The 12732-nt window shown below is 40.6% G+C and overlaps 1 protein-coding gene across 1 annotated transcript; it reads left to right on the top strand.

The window, feature by feature from the left end:
• The first annotated feature begins 8563 nt into the window (after positions 1-8563).
• Positions 8564-9700, top strand: LOC135706370 (uncharacterized). Its single transcript, XM_065227982.1, has 2 exons — positions 8564-8643; positions 8746-9700. Exons 1-2 carry the CDS (start codon positions 8564-8566, stop codon positions 9698-9700), a joined length of 1035 nt encoding a protein of 344 aa, XP_065084054.1.
• The last annotated feature ends 3032 nt before the right edge of the window (positions 9701-12732 follow it).

Here is a 12732-nt window from a genome sequence, read left to right as displayed (position 1 = left end):
AAATATCGTGTGGAACTAGGTATTGTAAATGCGAGTTAAGCATTCGGTACGTTGCACTGGCACTGACACCGCCATCCAGGGACATCGCGTTGATGAGAATGTTCCGGCAAGCTTTGCTCATTAGGGACTATTTCCGGAGTAGCGCGCGCTGCGGCTGCATCGTGTTTGTGGTTGTTACCTACTCAGTTCCCTGTAACCCATCAAGGATGAGTTTTCTGTTTGCAATCAGCGTTGAAATGAGTGCTTCTGTATCGTGTGACCTGAAAGTCAATTGGGGACATTGTTGGGGTAGAATCCGAGTAATGACGGTTAACAGCGGCGCCGGTGGTGTAGTGGTAAGCGTGATTACCTCTCACCCCAGCAGGCCGTGGGTTCAATCCCAGTCGGCGCCGCCGGGATGTTCTGAGGCACAATATCTCTGACCACGCCTTCCTTCGGGAAGTAAAACCCGGTTCATGAGTTGATGAGTCGATATATAGGGTCCAGGTGTGGGAGCTGCCTCCCTGGTGTCGGTAGCATTGCACAGTGGTCCAGAATGCAGATTTAGCTGGAAGGCCTGGATGGGCCTGAAATTGAAACTTTAGGCTAAAACTCTTCTACAATGTTGTTCCTTATAGTTAGGCCCTCATTTTTGAGACAATTATTTCTGGGGTGGATCTTATTGACATTGAAACCAAAAATCAAACTTTTTTGTTAAAGACATTATTCGGCAAAGTTATAGCTGACCTAATTTCAAGCAACTTTGCCTAAAAAAAAAATTGTATCTCTTAAATTGACCGATTTGGAGCTATTTTCATGAATTGAGTTAGGGTGCCTCTAAAAAAACAGTTGTTTTTCTCTAGTTTTCTTATTTCAAATTTCTCAGCAAAGATGTCTTGAAATAACTTTTTGATCTTTTGAAGGCGCAAATTTTTGCTACACAGATGTGGTGATATCTTTCACCGATCAAGAGTTATTGAACACCGAAAAAAGATTTTGGCTATCTGCAAACTGGACCGAGATATGTTCATTTAAGAAAATTTATAATTACAGTGAACTCTCTACAACTCGATATTGCAGGGACCATCGAATTATAGAATTAAACGCTGTACAGACTGGAGAGTTATAACATGTTATAACGGTTATAACACAGAAACCACCATCAAGATAGCGCTATAACATGTTATAACTCTGTAGTCTGAACGTACTATTATCGAGTTGTAGGATAACAATCCCACACAAAATTGCTGTCACAGTAGCCATGGAATATTTTTTACTTTGGTTATATAACTCGATATAGAGTTAGTGGACATCGAGTTGTGGAGAGTTGACAATATGATGAATTTTAATTTTGTGTGAAATTTTGAGCGAAATTATCAAATGATTCAGCTCTACCCTCTACTACGTTGATGGAAATATTCACAAGTCTTCGTTATGTATGTTCAACAGGATAAGAGACTAATTAGGCAAAGAATAAATTTTTCAAAGAGCGAGTATATAAATGTAAAGTTATCTTAAAAAAAGTTTTTTTTTTTTTTTTTGTTTTGCGCACCCTAATTCTTAGGCTCCACCATTTGGTGGATTTTTTTAACTTTTGGTTTAAATTTGACAGATGGAAAGTTACCGATGAACCCTACTATCCGAGCGTAGTTACTTCTGACAGACAAGAAGTTAAATTTTAATAACCTGGGCTAAATTCTTCTCGAAAACCGGTCGATCGACAGCACAGGGATTTTCGAACATAGAAAATAACTTTCGAAATGTCACTTTTAACCACGAGTTAAACTTAACTCGGCAAATGGTTTACAGCCTTAGTGGTGCGGACTCGATCGTTTTCAGTAAATTTTCTTGCAAAATATTAATGCCTACATTAACATCTTCTCACTACCGCTCATGAGTTGGCGTCTGTTTTTTCCAGAGCAAAAATTAAAATATTAAGTGACTAGCACATTGTTTGTTATATTTGCTTGTTTGAGACAATATTTTATAAGGAGCGGAAGCAGTCTAAAAATGGTTCCTACGTACGAGACTGTTCGAAAACAAGTAAACTGTCGAATATGATTGCATATTCTCATAATGCTTTATCTTTAGAACGAAATCGTTTAAGAGACGTAAGCCTCCTTGCTGGTCCCGAACGTTGGATTCGGGAGCTGCTTATAATCGTAAATCACCGTAAATTGGATTTTCGAAAATTTTAAGATAATTACGCTATCCACTATCAATTGGCATCTACTTTCATATTACTTGATAAAATTACGGACTTTAATTAAGAAAAATGTGAAAACTACATCAAGTCAGCTTTTTCCATCCAGCAAAGTATTCGAAGTCAGTCCTCTCCTGAAATTCAAACGTCCAGAGGTCAAGCTACAGCTATGTTTTTTGAATTGCCATATTTTCCGCAGATATAACAAATCAAGCAGGCTTCATTGCAGCTAATTTAAAGTTGACAAAATTATCGCCTTTTTACAACTGCGTCCATTACTTAGGAGTATTGTTGTCTGATCCATTATATTTTGGTGCTAGTCACTTATCCTCTCACAATCAAAGCGTGATAAACATTTGTTGACATTGCACGCTGTCCCAATCAAGCACAACTAGTCTTATAAAGTCTAATAACATTTTGGGATTGCTTTGCCAAACTTCAAAGGTTTCTAATATCCCTTTTCCAAATATTGACATTCTTTGATTGAACAGTGCTCCACAGCTGCAGAGTATACTGTATGCGTGATAATGTTTGCACCATCGTACAAATAAGGTTCCCGTTTCACCTGTGCATACAATGCCTTAGTTTTCTTTGAATGCACGTAACCTATAGCTCATACCGTAGTAGGCTGTGTATAAAAGAAAATAATTTACTTAGTTTGACAGTTGCACCATGACGAAGTGGCAGCGTATTCGTGATTTGTCCCACGCGCAAATGTCGCAAAAAGACATTTCCATCGCCGTGGGAGTGTGCCGGTGGACCGTCAAAAGGGTTTTAGACCGATAAAAGAAAGGACAACTATCCGCGAAGGATAGACGGATTGGACAGGTCGTCCAAGGTCAGTTTGGGTTCCGAGGGTTATCACTGCGAAGGATATGTGGCCGCCATCCAGCCCCGACCTTAATCCGCTGGATTACTCAATATGGCGCGTCATGAAGGCCAATGCCTGTTCTAAATGCCACCCGAGTACAGCAAGCCTCAGACAAACATTGACACGTACCTGGAGAGAAATGGATCCTGACAGCATTATTAGAACCTGCCGTGCATTCCGGAAGCGTGTGGAGGCCGTAATTGCAGTAAGTGGAAACTCGATCGATGATTAACATAGTTTAAGACTCTGAGAAACATCATCCCTTTGAATAAATTAAAAAACTCGAAAACGAAATTTTTGAGAATTTTTTTTTAATTTTGACATTGTTCAATGTTGCAAACATTATCACGCATACGGTATGTTCAGCAGTTTCGTTTTCAAATTGACAAAACCGACAATCGCTAGACGGAATTTTTCCTATTTTATTTAAGTGATATCTGCTAGGTCAGTGACCAGTCATCTGACCAGTTATTACCCGAAGATCTCTTTTACTAAGATTAAGCAAAATCCGGGCTTTTGCTGCACTTGGTCTTATAAATCTTTTCGCCTGTCTGGATACATCTGTGGCGTTCCAGATGGATTCTACTATGGACGTTTCCCAACTTTTTAGTTACATCCTTATAGTACAGTGCAGAAGCTCGTCTTGCTAGACTGCGCGCAGCCTTAAGCGCATTAAGAGCAGATTGGATATCCGAGAATATACAGATCTTAGCAAACCTGTATTTTCTTGTTAGACAGATTCTATGATTCCTTGAATTTCTGCTTGAAATACTGTGGGACTATGTCCCATTGGTATAATTTTACTGACTCCAGGGCGAAAGACCCCAGCTCCAGTATCTTCACCCCAAGTAACACATGAAACATCTTTTTGAAACATAATTAGAACGGCTTGTTATATAAATGTATTATAAGTGATGCAGAAAACATCCCACGTTATATATGAGGTTTATAGATGTTTTCTTCATACTTCATAGATTCAACATTTTCCAAAATAGTTTTATTTTGCTTTTATCTTTAAATGTTATTTAAACGTGCATCTTACTGTTTGAATGCCACTATTAAACTTGTCGAATACAAAATCAATCTTCAGTGTTCACTCGGCTGTCGACAAAAGCAGACCACTCTCGATGTGTGCTACGCGATTGTCTGTTTTCTCGGCAGCAACCATTGTGTGGTCCTCCTCATTGTTCTTCATCAGCAGTTCTTTCGGTCGATGCGTCGTCGACTTTGGAAAGCAACCGTTTCGTGATGAGTGTGTGAGTGCTGACCACGTTTTGCGTCCATTGTTACAATGGACGCGCTCTGACCCTCGTTGGCGTACAACAGTTTGCCATACAATGAAACTACTGGAAGCGGCTCCAGTTCTGATGGAGGAGGCTTTTTGGAGAGTGGAAGATAAAGTGTTTATTGTGTTGTGCCTTTTGACTATATTTTTAAGATGTATTGTATAGTGACCAAGAATCCTCGGCTCTGTTAAGTTAATTCGGTTGAGCCTTATCAAATAAATTGAAGAACAAAAAAAAAAAAAAAATCAATCTTAGTTGAATTTATAAAGTTCTTGAAGAGATTCTGAACTTTCCAGATTGACGTAAACATTGACGGCGCATTGAGCCGGACTGTCTCTTCACGCAGTGATTGACAGTTTCTTATGAGGTATTCGGACGTTTGTTATAAAGATAGTTGAAAACACTTTTTATGGCATCTCATAAATTAATACAACTGAAAATGTGCAGGTTGTCTTATAAGGAGTTGAAAATACTTTAAAATAACATTCTGTCAATTAGATGTACGCTTTGCTGCTAACAAAACATCTTTATGATCGAAAGCGTGTTGAACGCGGATATAATTTTCATGCCATTGGCAAGAACATGATAGATACTTATAACAAACCTCTCATCAAGCAGAGTTGGTCTAGTTAGGAATTAATAAGTCTACCACGCCAAGGACCAGTGATCGAATCCCATGCTCAGTTTTTTTTTATTATTGTTTTTTTTTGCCGCTGGTATTTATGATGTTTCCAAAACATGTTATAAGACCAGTATTTAGTTGTATAAGCTCTGCGTCTTGGGCTTTTTAGGTTATATAAATGTATTAAATGACGTATATTAAAGTATTATTGATTCTTTACGTAAGTCATTAAAAAGTATTTCCAACTTCTTTATGACAAGCCCTGTTTCTTGGGACCCATCTTCGAGCCGTCGGTGTAAAATATAATAGATCTTGAACGTATGTTTGGCCCACCAGACTCCCATGTATGGCAGCTTGGTTTAACCACTTTGAAGGGAACATCGTAATTTGTTTTTGTTACCATTCAATCTTCTATTGTTTTTACAGCTGAATTTCACTTGAAACCCTTAAGGATCTTTAGATGTCCTACCAAGTCACCATCTAAAAGTTTATGTTGACGGTTAAACTGTAAAGCACTTTTTGCTGCCTGTAGTTCAACAAATTGGTGTAAAGGCAAAATATTGAGAACGGCATCCAAAGCATCTGATGATGTGCTTCTCATTGCTCCTGTCATTGATATACAAGCAAGTCTTTGTATTTTTCTTAACTTCTTTTTAACAGTTATTTCATTTGTTTTGGGCCACCATATCAGTAAAGCGTAAGTAATCTTTGGTCGAACTATGGCCGAATATATCCAGTGTACCATATTCGGTCGTAGTCCCCACGTTTTCCCCACAACTTTACTACAGATCCATAGTGCATTTGTAGCCTTAGTGATAACCTTGTCAAGATGAGAGTTTCAGTTCAGTTTCCTATTCAAAGTAACACCTAGGTATTTAACTTCATCCTCGAACTAAATTCGAACTCCATCTAGAGTAGGCTGTGTCAACATATTTTTTTCCCCTTTTGGTGAAGGGTTTACATTTAAGCCCTCTCTCCTACACCAATGGAAGGTCATGTTTAGGACAGTTTGTAACCGATTTGAATTCCTGTTCTCAAACTTTCCCCGCACTATAAAGGCCACATCGTCTGCGTAATCAATCACCTCGAAACCCTGCTCCGCTAAACTTTTAAGGAGTTCATACACTACTAAAGACCACAATAAGGGTGATAGAACCCCTCCTTGAGGGCAACCCTTAATCGATCTTATAGTAAGTTGCGCACCTCCAAGATCAGCAGAAATTTCTCGATCTGTGAGCATCGCCATTATCCCCTTGCTTCCATAGCTGAATGCATTGAGCTGTAGGATGCATTATCGAATTCTTCTTCAATATCAAGAAAATCAAGCGATTTCTCGATCTTATTAATCAGCGATTGTAATGCCGTTATCGTAGATTTACCTAATTGATAAGCGAATTGAAATTTGCTAAAAAGGTAACCTTGCTAAACTTGTTGATCCCCTATGTCATCCACAATTTTTTTCCATTATCTTCAACAGATCAGAGGAAAGGCTTATGGGTTTGAATGCTTTCGGAGTCGTTTTTCAGCTTTTGGAATGAAGACAACTCGAACCTTTCTCCATGTTTTTGGTATGTGACTCAAAGCAACACTGGCTTTAAATAGTTGAGTTAAGAGGGGAATGAGTACTTCTTTTCCCTGTTGAAATAATGCTGGAAATATTTCATCTTTCCCGGCAGAGTTGAAAGGTTGAAAAGAACTCAACGCCCATTCAAATCTAGATGGTGTGAAGATTTCACAAGCTTTCAGATAGGCATCTTTAGACGATGCATGTCTTGCCTTGTCAAAGTCCTGTTCTTCTTCAGCCGCCAAAGGAGTCGACCCTGGAAAGTGAGTCCTTATCATTTCTTCCAATGTTTCAGAAGAGTCAGCAGTAAATGTCCCATCTTCTTTTTTGAGGCTACCAAGACCATTTGAATGGTCTTTTGAAAGAACTTTATGCATCCTCACAGCTGTTGGAGCGCTATTGCGACATTTACACCCGTTTAGACTACTCCGAAATACACGATTATCACAGTCGAATGTCGCACACGATTTCGCTACCTGTAAAGTTGTTCTAAAGGGTGATACGGTCAAAATTTGGTCAATATCAACTTGACGTATTTCTTTCAATTTTGCATTTAAAAAACCTGAACACCCCTCATTTTGAAGGTGTGTGTGTGTGTAGAATGTTGCTCCTATTTTGATTTTGGAATTCACTCTTCAGTTGTCAAAATGCCGTCCAAGCAAGAAGAGCAGCGTATCAAAATTTTGCTCGCGCATCGCGAAAATCCGAGCTACTCGCACGCAAAGTTGGCAAAATCGCTAAAAGTTGCCAAATCAACTGTTACAAATGTAATTAAAGTGTTTGGGGAACGTTTGTCGACAGCCAGGAAGTCTGGATCGGGGGGAAATCGAAAACCGGAAGCCGCTGAGACGACAAAGAGAGTTGCCGGTAGTTTCAAGCGAAACCCTAACCTCTCTCTCCGAGATGCCGCAAATAAGCTGGGTGTATCGTCTACAACCGTGCATCGAGCCAAAAAACGAGCCGGACTATCGACTTACAAGAAGGTAGTGACTCCAAATCGCGATGATAAACAAAATACGACGGCCAAAGCGCGATCCCGGAGGCTGTACACGACGATGCTGACGAAGTTTGACTGCGTGGTAATGGACGACGAAACCTACGTCAAAGCCGACTACAAGCAGCTTCCGGGACAGGAGTTTTATACGGTAAAAGGAAGGGGAAAGGTAGCAGATGTTTTCAAGCACATGAAACTGTCAAAGTTCGCAAAGAAATATCTGGTTTGGCAAGCCATCTGTACCTGTGGCTTGAAAAGCAGCATTTTCATAGCTTCCGGGACTGTCAACCAAGAAATTTACGTTAAAGAGTGTTTGAATAAACGTCTGCTGCCTTTCCTGAAGAAACACGGTTGTTCCGTACTGTTTTGGCCGGATTTGGCATCTTGCCATTACGGTAAAAAGGCCATGGAGTGGTACGCCGCCAACAACGTGCAGGTGGTTCCTAAGGACAAGAACCCTCCCAACACGCCAGAGCTCCGCCCAATTGAGAAATACTGGGCTATTGTCAAGCGGAACCTAAAGAAGACCAAAAAAACTGCTAAGGGCGAGCAGCAGTTCAAGGCAAACTGGCTTTCTGCGGCGAAGAAGGTGGACAAGGTGGCTGTACAAAATCTGATGGCAGGGGTCAAGCGTAAGGCCCGGCAATTCGGATTTGGAAAAGTGGAAGCCTAACTGAATATTTTTCCTGAATTTTATACTAATTGAACTTGAAAAAGAAATTTAATTTGATTTTTTAAATAAACGATTTCACCGATTTACACGCGTTTTCCCTTGACCAAATTTTGACCGTATCACCCTTTACTATCCAGGTCGACTTACATTTTTATATGAAGTTTCAATTACTGGCATCACTTCATTCTAATGGACTTGCAGCTTTGACAGCTATTTGTTTTTGTTTTGTTTTGCGCATCGTTGATTTCGTTTTCGTATGAAGTGAAGAGGACTTTTTGCTAGCTGAAACCGTTCGGTAAGTTTTCCTCGCTGATTTCAAGCTTAAAAACACAATTATTAATATTATTGACTACTGTTTAGACACTCTCGACATGGAAAATCCGATCCAGGACGATGACCGTTCCATTGAGGAGGATGACGAAGAGGAGAAGCCATACCCGGAAGAGCGCCTGTTAGATTCTGACGAACTCGAAAAAGAAGCTGCAAATTGTGATGCACTGAATCTCGGAATGGAAATCGGTGAGGAAGGTGGTACTGGTTGCTTGGACTAAAGCTCAGAGAAGTCTAGTGGATCGATCGACGACGATGAAACTACTTTGTTCGTCGTCAGCCTTGTTGTGTCGCTGCGCGACTTCAAAGGACAACCTTCGGCGGGGGAGCTCGATACTTGGTTCATATACGCTGATACCGTCGAAGAATTCCTGCATAGCGTATGGGAAAAGTCCAAAAAGCATCTCATCCGACACATCATAGCTGTTGATGAAGGCAACATCACCTACAACTGGAGCCCGAAGGAGGTAATCGATGAAACCGATTTAGTTCATTTTGCTTTGTTTTACGACAAACAAAATCGTCGAGCAATCACAGTGGATAAACTAACAACTAATATTCTGCAAAACTGGCGCACCAAATCTTCTGTCGAGCTGCTACCTCACAAATATTCGCTGACAGTCAATTCGACAGTCAAAGTAGAGAAATCATTAATTGACACAATTCCAAGAAATCTAGGAGGTGCTGCGGCGACGGAATACGCTCAGGAGTTGCCGAAAGAATTACAACTGAAGCACGGACACATCTGGAATGGGCATGAAATAGCGTGGAGTATCTGGGCAAATACAATTTTAACTGCACCAGCTCATCAGCACGAGGCATGGAAGAATGATTCGACTCCTCCTGCTAGCTGCTTGGATCTGTTTTCAATTAAAGAAGGCGAACGTATTCAGAGAATCCTTCGAGAGTATCGTGTTGCCCACAACGTGAACGATGGCTACCATGCAGATATTACGAAAATTATGGATGCATTCACTGCGGTTAAAGAAATACATCAAGAGCAAACACAGAGGATTTCCGCTTTGGAACGACTACTGGAAAATCTGATGCTAAGGAGACAACTGGGTGAATCTTTCATTAGTTCTGCTGAGTCAGCTCTAAACGTGAAGGAGAGTGTGTTTTCCGCTTCCATTTCGTCTAGAGTACAAGATGCTGAAGATGTTGACCACATGATGTAAGATTTTACGAAATGGGATGTGAAATAAAATACTTGAATTTGTTGTGGCTTATCCGAAAATAGGTACAAAAGAGTTTTATTTGATCAACCCAGAAATGTGTTGACGGTTCATCTAATTTGGAGTCCTCTTGGTGCTATTTTCTTCAAATTCAAACGCCGACAGGTTCGATTGATCGTTTACAGTAGGATCAAACTTACCACCTTTCATATATCCGCACTTCCGGAACAGGTTGTTCATATTATAGTTGGAAAAATGTTTCATTATTTTAGCAACCATGTATTTGAGGTTGATTTTTCCACTTTCATCGTATTCACGCTGAAGCCGTTTTTTGCACATTCCGAAAAGTACCTCGATTGGGTTCATATGGGGACAATAAGCTGGTAAGAACACCAAATGTATCCCCAGTGATCTAAAATAATACACCAAAATGGGGTCACAATGGATTCATGCCCCATCGAGAATCCAGAGGGAATGGAACCCTGGATGGTGTTGAACATGTCCACTGTTAAGAGCAAACATTTTACAACACTCAAAGAATTTAGATCGTTTGAATGTTTCTTCAGTATGGCAAACTTCTACCATTCCACCTTGCCCTGCAAAACACAAAAGCGATTCTCGAGGTTTGCGAACAAATTCACCTTTAAACAGAAGTCGCTTTCCACGAACTCCGAATCCTTTTGTTCGTAACATTGCCTTGTTATCGAGGCCCACTTCGTCAATGAACAAAAGGTTGTGGTAATCCCACTGCAGAGCTGATAGTTCATTAAAATATCTGATAATGTCACTTTCACGTATCTGTATGGCTCGTTCAATTGTCTTCCACGACATTCCTTCGTGATGAAGAATTCTACAAATGGATGCTGCAGAAATGGTTTTATGGAAATGTTTTAAAAAGAGTTTTGCTGCTTCGTCCAGGAATGTAATTGGCTTGGATTGATAAAGCTCCACTAGCCATCGTCGTTTTTCCGTCCCAAATTTTTGTGCTGTTCTTTTATAGCTGGTTCGGTTGAAGAATCCATCATCCTCGTATCTTCGTATCCAGTTAGAAATTGTCGTCTTATTTTTCTTTTTTTTTTTTTTTTATAATCCATTTATTTGTAAAGGCTCAAATGCGGTAGCTTTGCGGAGCCAAATTAATTTAAATATAATTTTTTATAATTTTTTTTTACAACTAATGTTAGTAGAATGGGGGCCGAATACTCGCGGTTTACTCGAGATTAATAAATACATTTATTTAGAGGAAAGGGGAGGGGCAAAGGGAAAGGGATATTGGTAAATTTTCTTTCTGCTTCATTCGACGGATGAGTGTCACTGCACTGTATTGGCGGGCATGTGCTGTGGATATCGAAGCATTGAAAGCACAGCTGAAATGAAACAAGAGGGGACTTGGGTTGGGATAGTGATGAAAGAATGAAAGAATTAAAACACAAAACACTACTAAATACACAAATCAGCACTTTTTAAAAATACGTAAATTAATCTCATAACATCGAGATCACGGCAAGCCAGAACGTCTCTAATTGGTGTATAAGGTTGTTTCCCTCGGGCCCTGAGGGATTCAATTAGTTCGGATCTCGCCACATGATGTGAGGTGCAAGACCAGACAACATGCTCAATGTCGTGATAGCCGTTTCCACAGGCACACAAACTGCTATCTACAAGCCCTATGCGGTAGAGGTGTGCGTTTAACGAGTAGTGATTGGACATGAGCCTGGACATTACCCGGATAAAATCGCGATCCACGTCCAATCTCTTGAACCAGGGTTTGATCGACACCTGTGGGAGGATCGAATGTAACCATCTTCCCAGTTCACCATCATTCCACTTTTGTTGCCAGTTGATGAGGACTTGCTGACGAGCAATTGTGAAAAATTCATTGTAGGCGATTTGTCGCTCGTAAATGTCGCCTTCCATAGCGCCCACCTTAGCCAGCGAGTCTGCTTTCTCATTGCCCGGGATAGAGCAATGAGAAGGGACCCATACTAAGGTGATGATATGTGAGCTGTTTGATAAAGCACTCAGTGACGATCGTATTTCGTTCAGGAAATACGTCGAGTGCTTCATCGGCCTTATAGAACGCATAGCCTCCAGAGAACTTAGACTATCCGAAAAAATGAAGTAGTGATCAGGGGGACGTGAGGAGATCTGCTCTAACGCATACAATATAGCTGCTTGTTCTGCAACGTATACCGAACATGGTTTTTTAAGCTGATATGAGGCACTATGGAGATCATTGTATACACCAAAACCAGTGGACGTATTTATTGTGGACCCATCAGTGAAAAATCTCTTCTCGGCATTGACGTGGCGGTATTTGTTCGCGAAGATGGATGGTACAATCAGGGGGCGATGAGGCTCTGGTATTCCTTGAATTTCCTCCCTCACTGAGAAATCGAATCTTACGGAATAACAACTGAAATCGTAGGATACTTCATTGGTATTGAACGGGGAGGGGCTAATTTCCAGAGTCATGTACTCGTAGTACAACCTCATGAATCGTGTTTGCGGATTTCGTTCAAGCAGCTTCTCAAAATTCTCGATCACCAACGGGTTCATGACTTCACAGCGGATAAGGAACCGAAACGACAATTCCGCGAACCGATCTGGTAAGGGAAGTACGCCCGCAAGTACTTCCAGACTCATTGTATGCGTCGAATGCATACAACCTAGTGCGATTCGTATACAACGATATTGAATCCGTTGCAGCTTCAAGATGTGGGTGTTCGCCACCGATTGGAAGCAAAAGCTACCATACTCCAAAACCGATAGAATGGTGGTTTTGTAAAGTCTAATCAGATCTTCCGGATGGGCTCCCCACGAAGTGCCGGTAATACAACGAAGAAAATTGATTCTTTGTTGGCACCTCTGACTCAGATACGCAACGTGTTTTCCCCAAGTGCATTTGGAATCGAACCAGACACCTAAATACTTGAAAGACATGCTGTGAGTGATTGTTTTACCCATAAGTTGAAGCTGCAACTGTGCTGGATAAAGCTTCCTAGAAAAAACAACCATCTCAGTTTTCTCCGGAG

Source organism: Ochlerotatus camptorhynchus, unplaced genomic scaffold (assembly GCF_037179485.1).
Source record: "Ochlerotatus camptorhynchus isolate MF236.1 unplaced genomic scaffold, CSIRO-AGI_Acam_v1.1 ptg000277l, whole genome shotgun sequence".
Classification (NCBI taxonomy): Eukaryota; Metazoa; Arthropoda; class Insecta; order Diptera; family Culicidae; genus Ochlerotatus; species Ochlerotatus camptorhynchus.
This window is presented reverse-complemented; position numbering and strand designations above follow the sequence as displayed.

Excerpts from the sequence above, each read along its gene's own strand:
- LOC135706370 (XM_065227982.1), top strand. The coding sequence starts at position 8,564 with ATGGAAAATCCGATCCAGGACGATGACCGTTCCATTGAGGAGGATGAC. Across the intron at positions 8,644-8,745 it reads CCATACCCGGAAGAGCGCCT|CTCAGAGAAGTCTAGTGGAT; the intron begins GTTAGATTCTGA and ends CTTGGACTAAAG.